At 41.0% G+C, this 11463-nt stretch overlaps 1 protein-coding gene across 1 annotated transcript; it reads right to left on the bottom strand.

The window, feature by feature from the left end:
* LOC101581983 (eukaryotic translation initiation factor 3 subunit M) lies at positions 1–746 on the bottom strand (the record flags this gene model as incomplete). Its single annotated transcript, XM_012517022.2, has 1 exon — positions 1–746. A coding segment is annotated over exon 1 (717 nt), but the record flags the coding sequence as incomplete, so codon positions are not given.
* Between the last annotated feature and the right edge of the window lie 10717 nt (positions 747–11463).

Below are 11463 nucleotides of genomic sequence, written 5' to 3'. Positions count from 1 at the left end.
ATCATGAATAAGCTCGCCTTCCAGAAACTTGACTGGTTTTAAAGTAAGAAGATGGTCAAAAAGAAAGGCATTTGGATCTTTCAATGCTCGTACAATGCACCTGTGGGCATCGACTCGCGCCTGAGAAGCATTGTCCTCCGTGTAACTTCCAAGCAATTCCACCATGACTTTTGAAGCAGCATCGCTTTTCTTACAATCCACGAGTGCCTCATAAAGTAGCCTTAAAAGGGTGTGTTTCTTTTCCGTGGTGAGATTCCAGTCAGAAATCCATTTTCTAACCTGGTCCAGCTCTGTAGGCACATACTGGATGGCCCCGCAGGACGCCGCCACTCTAACGAGGCTGCAGTACACCACGTACCTCACCAGGGTGTTCTTATCCATCCCATGGAAAAGGTTGCTAAGCAGCTGCAGTCTCAGAGACGGACGCTCGCCTTCCCGGAATTTGACCAGCTTCTCACACAGGCTTTCGATCAGGGCCTCCTGCTTGTCCGGTTCAAGAATCAGTAACAGGGAGACCACACTGTTCATCACACTTTCCACATCCTTATCGTCTTCCTTCAGACAGCCGTCACAGGCCTCAACGATCTGAGCTAGGTCCACATGAAGCCCGCCTTCCAAGTTCTCCTCCGAGATTTCCGCTCCTTTGGACTTGAGGTACGCTCGCAGCTCGGCAGCCTGGTCCTCCTCGCTGATGTCGATGAAGGCCGGGACACTCATAGCGCCGGCCCACGTCTCCGCGCTCGCCTCTCACCCTGAACAACTACTTTAAAGATAACAATATGCACTATAACAACCATTGTTAGTTATATGTCATCTTGATTTGAAATTATGTATTATTCTTATTTTTCTTTTAATTCTCTTTAAAATAAAAATAAATATGTGAATGGTTTAAAAAAAAAACAAACTAAAGGTATGAAGCCAAACACCAACCACCTTCTATAGTGAAGACAGCCTGTAGGTCCGCAGATAAGCTTCCTGTGGTTGACAGCCCACCACCAGGCCTTCCACCGTCAGAGGACATGGCAGACCCTCCACTTGCAAGTGAGAGCGCTGCTTCAGAGGTTCCTGAGGAGCAGGACAGTGCCTCCCACGGAGCTCACCTTAGTCACTCTTCTCACTGAAGGGAAAGTGGTGTGTTTTTTTTTTTGTTGTTTGTTTGTTTTGTTTTTTTCAGCAAACCACAGAGATTCAGCTGAACATCCTGTAACTCAGTTGTGTCCCAAATTTTCTGATCGAGGAGATTGTGGAGCCACAGAGGAATGTGATTGATGATGTATAATGTGCCTGGGGAGAGTCACATGGAGAGAAAAAACATTCTCTCAGGCTTTCACAGAGAGCAAATTGGTCGAGCAATGGCTGTGGACTCATTCACATATCTGACATTGACAAAAGATATGCAAACTGCAGTATAGGGTTTCAGGGTAAATCCTGAGGGGATTTGGCTGACCTCATCAGATACAAAAGTTACATTTCTTGTTATATAGGTCCCCCCAGGCACACTATACATCATCAATCACATTCCTCTGTGGCTCCACAATCTTCTTGATCAGAAAATTTGGAGCACAACTGAGTTACGTGTTATTATAGTACAGGTTCTCCTATGTCTCGAGTTTTCACTGACCTTGAAAGGCTAGGGCCAAAATGTTGGCTGACCTTGAAGCCCTTCCTTTTCTCCAATTTTGAACTGCTAACTTAGGTTGTTAATCCTCCAGAAGAGAAGCTAATTATTAACCTGTTCCATGATATGCCAAAGATGTTTGATATTTAGACAGATAGGGTAAACCGAACTGCATATATTTCAAGTCAGCAACTTCTGACATTGCCAGTCCTACGGGTAACCCACTACTATTATGGACTACTGGACTATACTGGATTATTTTGCTGAATTCATGCACCACAATATTTAAATGGCAATGAAGGTCAGATTCATAATCTTCATCTAAAACTTCTTAAAAACTAAAGACTAAGAAGAAGTTAGCTGCCCTCCTGGCTTCCCCTCAAAGAGGAATGCTTCCTAGAGAAAATGTAGAAGACGGCCCCGCTGAGAGTCTCCAAATGACTGTGAATCAACAGAAGACTTGTGAAATGAACTGCAGTATCAAATTAATATTGCAGATAATAAATGTGGACATAACACTGTTGCTATTGTTTCCTCATATAATTATCAAATTCATGAAGAAATTTTAGCAGAATTACTATTTCCAAGTACTTCCCTAGAGCACTTAGAAACTGGGCAGTTTGACTTCAGGTATTTGGAAATGGGAGACAACCATGGCCCAGCCCCAGAACCTGTGAATTAACTAATAATCCCCAGGACATAGATCTGAAACAAGAGCATGATTACTGCAACCACACCATAGGAGCAAATGTGAAGTTTAGGTAGTCCCCCAAATTAAAAAAAAGTCTGTAGGACACAGAACTTGGTAAGCCCATGAAGACTGTTAGCTTTGATGAGTTTTTTCCTACTGCATTAACTTTTTCAGCAAATGACCCCTGAACTTACCTAATTCTGATGAATGTTTGACAATTATTGAATATTTGTTAACTCTGTAATATTATTGCTGTTAGAAAAAGTTAACTGCATTTTCAGAAACTGTCTATACACTGTCCTTGTAATAACCTTGAATGAAATTTAAGCTACTGAAATTTTTACCTTTGGTCCTACTCATGAAGAAAGCAACCAGTCATACTAACTAAGATAATTAGGAGTTGTTTTCTCCTTATTGATTTTATTTTGTGTTAAAAAAAGCTTTGCAGGGAAATGAAGATTTCAAATGCTAAAGAGAAAAAATATGTCTAATTTTAATAATGTGTACACTGGGGCACATTAAACTTCTGGATTTTTTAAAAAAGATGGAGAGATTAATACTCCTAAAAATCATTTTATCAGTTACACATTTAATATTTGCCATGTTAGAAATTAAAAATAAAGGAAGCAAGAAAGAAAGTCATTAGAAATCTTTAATGTAGGAGGTTAAAGGATTTATCAAGACCAAGTAAAGATCTAGGTTTGTCAGAAATGAAAAAGTAAGAGAATTAGAAGAAAATAACGATGAAAAAGAGAGGATTATGGTGGTAGGTAACATTTGCTGCACACTTTTTGTCTTCGGGACTCTTCTAGAACCATGTTTACATATTTATTTATTTCTATAATTCGCATAACAGGTCTACAAGACTGAAGCAGACCATACAGGTTCAGGCTCTAAGAATTGGCAAAACAGGGTGTTTGTACATCAATTAAAGATGAGAAGTTGAATTTAAAGCCTAATAGGCCAAGATTCACATCCCAACTCTACTACTTTGGCCCAAATCTGCAAAGTAGAGTTGGTTCAGGCAAATGGCTCATACATTGTGTCAACTTGATGTCAGCTCCAGCAGTTCCAGGAGGTGGAGGTCCCACCCTGCAGAAAAGGGCGGGTCCATCCTGGGGTGCGATTGGTTCCATCCTGGGGCCTATTGATTTTGCCCTGGGGTGCAGCACAAGGGGCCTGCCCCAGAGTAACTCAGCACGTACAGTGTATATAAAGGAGCTAAGGAAGGCAGCTGCTGTCTGCCCTGCTTTGTTGGAGAAGTGATGGTCTTCGGCATGCCACTTCGCAGCTGTGCCACTTGGGAGGAATTTGATCTTCGCAGCCACACCACTTTGGAGGATGCTCTGATCTTCTGCTCTTCTTTGTTTTCTGACGCCATGAGCTGCTGCCATTTGCCTCGGAGCCAGCAGCATGTGAACTGCAATCTCCACAAACTGTGAGCTAAATAAACTTTTCCTTCCTTCATTTTGAGTGTTGGGTATTTGTCCCAGCTGCGAGTGAAAAGTAACCAAAACAGTGACTGACATGGGAAGGTACTGAGTAACAGTAGTCACAATTATTACTATCATTGTGGTGACAGTGTAGTAATGGCCGATGTCATGAGTTTCTAATATCTTGAATACAAGTCCCCAGTCCTATATTCACATTAATGGAAGGTTTGTTTGAAGTATATAGTATACTGTACTGAGCACTGGAAATAGAATAAAAATTGCCTGTTCATTTTCTGTCTATCATTAATTTGTCACATGACCTTGAACCTACTTACTGCTAGCTTTGAATTTGAAAGGAGGAAAGATATGAACTCTTGGGTTTTTTTCCAGGTAAAATAACTCATGAGTGTCTTTAATCCATCTTTACCTCTGCTCTGAGCATAGTATTTGAGTATTTCTGGATCAGAAACAAATAAACTTTGTGCTATTATTTATAACACACAGTCTGATGCTAATTGTAATTAAAATCTAGGCTTAGAATGGGAAGTTATGACAGTACGTCATCATGGTGCAGGGAACAGTGATGATCACTGAATTACACTCAGGCCAGTACTGCTCAGTGTGAAGACAATAGATAAAACTCAAAGCCAAAAATTTGAAAAATGGAAATACAAGAATGTTACTGAGCAGTAAGAATGGTACATATCCAAAGAGTCAATTGAAGACTTAAAAGTGATTGAGTCTGGAGAAAAGCTGTTGGATTTCATGATACGGTCATTAGAGATATCAACTGTGTGCCTTTATAGCTTCACTAAAGATAAAAATCAAAATTAAGTAATTCTACCTCTTCAGAAAAACAAAAGTATAACTGGTTAATGGGTGATAAATTGGAGCTTTGGATGGGTATCAGAAGGTAAATAAATCTGCAAGTGTATGTGGAGATAAGACTATGAATTTTGTTTTGTTGGGTTCTTATTTATTTTTTTTTTATTTTTAGGGAAAGGTCCACAGGGTGTTCAGGGTCTCACTACTAGATCGGACTCGTAGTGATTCACCTGTTTACAGCCTCCCAAGAGCTGGGATTACAGGCATGTGCCATCATGCCCAAGACTGTGAACTTTGTAAGCCATGTGAGTTTTAGTCTTTTTCCTGAAATCTGTAGAAAATCAAAGAAATAAAGATGGAACATAGCAGATTTGCATTATGAAAAATGATAATCTGACTTCTTCATAAGAATAGAAACTCCATGAGAAGAAAGACAAAACAGCTCATGTGACCCTAACATATAGACACAGGATTAATACATATGGTTTTCAATAATTGAGAATTAATAAGTTGATGAATGGATGAGAGTCCATTTTCTTGTCGTCATAGTTTCCCCAGATGTATAAAGGAGGCTGTTTCCTGCCCCACCCTCTTATTTAATTCCAGGAATATTGGGGAGACTATATAGTAAGTATAGAATACCAGAAGCATCTTAGGAAGCACTGTCCTTTACAAGGGTGAAAGCAATATTCTAAGGAGTAGCACATATGGAAATGAAATGAAATATGAGTATCTGCTCTAGTTTATGATGGCAGAAGAAATACCTCGCATGAAATAGGGAAAACCTTCCCTCAAAATGATTATATTAATATTGTGAATATCTTTGAAAACAATATTTGAAATTGTTTTTTCTTTTGCACTTAAAGGTATTTAGAAAAAAAATTTTTCTTTTGAAAATTACACTAGAAATACAGCCTAGCCAATACTTTAAGAGTGTATTGAATATTTGAATATTTATTACATATTTGAATATTTATATATTCATACATTTGAATATCTTTATTGAATATTTATAATGTTAGTCTAGCTTGTAAAAAAATTCATGTGAGCAGCAAAAGTTTGTCATAAGCAATAACATCTCTTATGTGGATTCTTTCCCATTCTTTTCAAGGGAATTTCTCGGAAGTTTTTCCACTATTCAGTTTCAGACTCAAGAGAATTTTCTAAGTTTTTTTCCCAGCCACCGAAGTTTTCTTCCCTTTGCCATAGCACACTGAGAGTGACAAGCAGGACATTCCTCGAGTACTATTTGTTGAGTAAATGAGGAATTTTGGCCTCTGTGATCTTTAGTATCTTGACATTCTTGAAGAATTGAAGGAAACATTCCTAGTCCCCATAATAGAAGACTGTGAATTAAGATGATTATAGACTGGGAAAGTCCCTAGAAATACTGATGCTCCTCATGGAAGTTACTCAGGACAAAGCCAGCCTTTACCTGGCAGGCAAGGCATCTACCATAAGAATAATTTGAGGTGTGCTGTGGAACTCCTGCAGCAGAAGATGCCCCCATCCCCCGGCCAGTGTACTACTTGTCTGTTAGTTGACTAAGTAATAGTTCTAGCTCCAGTTCCCATTACTTTTGTTCCTTAGAAATGGCTGGTCACTGTGATGCATACTTGGTCATTACGATGCATATTGTAAGAACCAATCCCCAGTTGACAAACCAATCTGCTTCTGTACGTCCTGTTTTCTTATCTTATATAAGCCCTAGACCATCAGAGATCTGGGCCTGATATTTTGGGAACGATCCCTATCAGTGCCCATAGATGTAAATAAATTTGCCTCTAAATGCTGGGTGTCATTTTCCTGTGTCTATTGGCTGGGAAGATCAACCACACTGACCTCTTTGGTCCCTGGTTGTGGCCCTCATGGAAGAAGCAAGGACTTCTCCAGGTCCTGATCGAAAGGTTTACTCTCAAGATTTCTTGAATCCTCTCAGAGGTCTGGTGGAAGATTCTTGGCTCCCCACTCAAGCAGCTCACATTGGACCCAAATGAGAGGAAGATATTGTCTGTCTGTCTGCATGTCTGTCTGCCTGCCTGATTCTAGTAAGACCCCCAGGGACACCCCTGTTTGTCGGTCTGTTCTGCTAAGCTCGACCAGAAGGGGAGTCTGATCAACTCCCATTAGTCAGGACCACCCTCAAGGGATGGGCTTTATAATGTTTAACCTCTGAATGCCTCTTAAATAAATGTGAGAGTAAATGGAACAGACTGTAAGCAACAGGCTGCTCTGTACACCAGGGCTGGGAAGCACTGACTGGTCATGGTGGCTGATTGGACCCTCACCTATGGGTCTCTGGTGATTGACATATGGCATAACAGAGCCCTCACACCCTCCTTAGCTAAAGCACACCTAAGTCCCCATGAGGAACATAGGCAGGTGGGCAACTGAATGATTTCTGAGGGGCATCCACCCTTTGTTGTACCATTGTTCAAGGGTACACAGCACACACAGAGACAGGAATTAGTCAAAACCCATAGTCTCTGACTGTAGGAACAAAGGGCTTTTATGGAATCAAAAATGAAACCAAACAAAGGAGTTCCATTCTTCTTGAGAATCCTGCTGCGGCACCCTCTTCGGCTGCTGCAGCTGTTGCCAACACCTATAGCTTCGCTATCCACTCCCAACTTGTCTACTTCGGGACAGTTGAACTTGTCCCAGCTATTCATTGCCTGCATTCAGCTGTAGAGGCCCTTACCTCAAACCTTCTGCTTCCTGGCTTCCCCTTCCTGCTCAGGTGGCATCCTCTAATGCACACCTGAGATGACTGTCAACAGTTCCTTCTGTGTTATACATTTAGACTGAGAAAAAACTGGACTGTCATCCCTGACAAATTAGTCACCATAGCCTTTCCAAAGGTCACCTTACCTAGAAGCAACCCAGTTGAGTGCTTCTCAGAAACAGCAAGGGGAGTGAAAAGCCAATCAACCACTGTTACCCAGAAATCTGATCCATAAGAAAATCCAGTCTGATCAATGACCATACCCTCTGGCTGTGAGTGGCAAGGGCTACGAACACAAAAAATTAATGGCCCCTCCATTTGTGAGACACAAAGAAACCCGACAATTCAGGCTCACCTCAACCTGAGCCTCTACTTGCCCTGTTGGGCCTGGATGAATAACAAAGACAGCTCTATCAGTTGGACTACTGAGAGCCCGTAGTCACTGCAAAAGTTGGGGGAAACTCTGATTTTCCTGATAGACAATGGAACAGAACTCTCTGCCTTCAAAAGGTCCATCAAAAAGTTGCCATCACTGGGGCAACTGGAACTCTTGCCCCTTGTCGTTTCTGCCAGGCACAGACTTGCAGCCTGGGAGGACATTTCATCAAACATAAATTCTTGTCTCCAAGTTAGTCCACATCCTTCTCATTTAACCCTTCAGCTGTCCCAAGAGGAAGATGACACCTGCATCAGCCCGAGATAACCACAATCCTGAACTTCTGAAAACTCTCCTCTCAGAGGTACAAGCCAAGGCTCACCTCTGGGCCTGACCACCAACCATGCTTCTGGCCATCAGTTCACACCTAGCGGTTCACAATCCACACCCTATTTGTACTGCTGCCTCCAGATGCCACTTGGTTTACGTGTCTAGATTTAAAAGATGCCTTCCTCTGCTGCAAGTTGCTCCCATGAGCCTCTTCAACTCGGAAAATCCTGAGATGAGATATAACTCATTTGGACTCAATTGCCACAAAGGATTAAAAATTTTCCCACTGGGCTGAGAAGGTAGCTCAGTGGTCTAAGCTCCCGCCTGACAGGTACAAGGACCCAGATTTGACCCCCCGATGCCACATGCTGGCCGGGCACATTGTGCTGGCCACTGAAACCAGGTGTGGTGGTGCGTACCTGTAATCCCAGTGCTGGGGAGGCTGAGAAGGGAGGATCACTATGAGTCTGAGTTGCATAGCGAGACCCTATACCAAATGAATAAATAATAAAAAAAAGATTTTTAGAAAAATATTTTTACCTTGGTCTTAACCATCCAGTAGAAAAGTATGAAGACACAATATAGGAAATAAAGCCATGCTGTTATGTTGAGCTGTGGGGGACTCAGGTCAATAATTTCTGACATTGCCAGTTAAACAGAAGACCCAATGCTATTATGGTCTACTGGACTCTTTTAGAATATTTTGCTGAGTTTACACACCTATAATATTCAATAACGGAACTTAGAAAAAATGGGGTATACCGATGAATGTCCATTCTGTATCTGTGTATTCAAAGTGGTTAGGATAGATATATAGTTGCATTCTCTTAATGAATAGAATGATTTGTTCTAATGGTGTTTGTAAATAGGATCACAAGTGCACTTCTTGTACAGCAATTAACCACTAAGAAGAATATATGCAGTGCATTATTTGTTGAAACTGTACTTCCAATTTGATTTGAAACTGTCTCATTGCTATCTGTTTATCAATAAAACTTTGGAAAAAAATAAATAAATAAAAAGAAAAAAAAAGAAATAAAGATTTTAAAAAAAGAAAAATATTTTTAAAATTATACCTATAATGCTAGCACTTTTGAAAGTTGAGGCAGAAGAATTGCAAGTTTGATAGAAACTGGGCAGGATCTTATCTCAAAACAAAATTTAAAAATGGATTTGGAAGATAGCTCAGTACCCCAAGGATGTTTGTATTTTGAAATCTTTTGTCTAGAGTGATTTGGAAATGACAGTTTTATTTTAAAATCTAACAAGTCCTAGCTTCTAACAATCTGTTTAAAATCTTGTTTTGTGAGACAGGCACAGTAGCACATACCTATCATCCTAACACTTGGGAGGCAGAGCCTGGAGGATTGCAAGTTTATGGTCATACTGGGCTACACAGTGAGTTCAAGGCCTCCTGGACTATATAATAATGTCCTTGTCTCAAAACCATCAGAGAATTTTGTGTTTATACTTTATTCTGTTTACAGTTTATCTCTTTCTCTCTGTATTTTTGTCACATTCACCTAAAATAAACAAGGCTAAATGTTAAAAAAAAAAAAAAAAAAAGACCGTGCTCTCAAATGAAATTATTCTGGCTCACATACATAAACACTGCATTGTCTCCCTAGTACGAGAAGCTGAAGGAGGAGATAAGGACCAAGATGTTTAACAGATTTTGTGAAATGGGAAGAAACTGTTTTAAAAAAAATGGCAAACAAAGGTGTGGGAAGGGGAAAAGGAAGGAAAGAAGGGAAAAGGAAAAGAAACACAAGCTAGGATAGTTATGGTACTAGTTTCTCGTAGTTCATTGACAATAAATGTTTGTGCCAATATTGTTTGGATATTTTTTTCCTGCCTATGTCTTGTATTCTCAGTAAGAAAACAATATGCAATGTATTGACTATTGTTATTCTTTTATTATTTTGTTTTTACACTTTGTTTTTTCTACAAAAAAGTAAAACAACAACAACAAATTTAAAAAAAAAAAAAGTCTTCTACTATTTTGGGAGAGGCACTAACAATAGATTTATCCAAGCCACCAACACCTTTGCTCTAAGACAACCTGTTTCTCTGTCTTTCCTGCTTGTCAGCATGGTCCCCTGAGAAAAAAATAATTGACTGTCATCCTGCTAAAATACACCTCTCCTGCCGGTAAGCCAGTTCAGGATCTCCAAGCTGCCAACGCTGCCACGCGTGCCCTCCATATGCATTACCTCAGTCTTCTGCCACCCACAGCCTGCTGGCACATCTGCCTGGACCTAAAGAACGTCTTTGAGGTTCAGCCTTCAATTGGCCCCTGTCACCCAGCCCCTGTTTGCAACTGACTTGGTCTCAACCTCCCAGAGTTTCAAAAATTGGTTTCCTTGTTGAAGTTACACTTCTTATTAGTGACATCCAAGATGCCTGCTGGAAAGACACAAAAGCTCCGTTATAGCATCTGGCAGAAACTGGTTACAAGAAAAACAACTCCATGTATTGCTTGGAGTTACTGCCTTCTATAGAGTCTGGATCCTTAAGTTCATGAAAACAATGATGCTTATTCACATTGTGAGCCCCCAAGAGCACACATAAGCCCATCTGGTCGCTAAGGGCTGTCTCCCTCTTTTGTCTCTACACTCTAACAGCCACTGTCCTTAGGATCAAGAAAACTGACAAGCTCCCCTTAGGCAGAGCCCTAAACTGTCCAGATGCCACATGCAGTGCTGGGCCTTCTGAATAACTGAGGACCACTGAATCCTGCCATATATCTGCCCACCAAGCTGGGCTTACCAGACCATAACTGTGGAACAAACCCCCCTACAGATGCTGAGTGAACCCTGTTTATGGCTCCAAGTAGCTCTGTTAGGAATGGAGTCCAGCAGGTGCAATAATGTCCAGTGCATGCTGTGGTCACTTGGACAAAGGTATTTGAGCCAAAATTGTTCTGATACTGCTTTGTGCTGCTGTTGAGATCCCTGCCACTGAAGACACCAAACCTAGGCTTCTAAGCTCTCTCTGGGGATTCTATTAATTAAAACAACCTCAGCTACAAAAACTTTAGCAGGTATTCCTCAAAGATCAAAGCCAGACCTGCTGCATCGTTTGTTCCACAAGCTCAAACCACACTCTGGCACCCACACCCGTACAGCCAGCTCAGATTTTAGCATCTGTGTCACCAGTCCCAACCTCCCATTCCCTACCCACACCGAAAAGAAAAAAGTTTATAGAGTCCTACTACTGAAAAATCATCCCTAGATATGATCTCTCCTTGACCGTTGGCAGCAACAATGGGCCTGCATAATCAACAGAGATGACTAAATAGAAACTATGTATGGCATCCAGGCCACAAACTCTAAAAACACTGACAGAATAAGACATAAACCTCCAGAAACAGCTTGTAACTAGCTCCTTAAAGGTTTAGCTAAAAGACCAGCTCTAAGACTTGGCGTGGCGGCACACACCTGTAATCCCAGCTCTTGGGAGGCT

The sequence above is a fragment of the Octodon degus genome, unplaced genomic scaffold, assembly GCF_000260255.1.
Source record: "Octodon degus isolate 3935 unplaced genomic scaffold, OctDeg1.0 scaffold00140, whole genome shotgun sequence".
Classification (NCBI taxonomy): Eukaryota; Metazoa; Chordata; class Mammalia; order Rodentia; family Octodontidae; genus Octodon; species Octodon degus.
The sequence above is the reverse complement of the archived record's forward strand: the minus strand, read 5'-3'. Positions and strand labels throughout refer to the sequence as shown.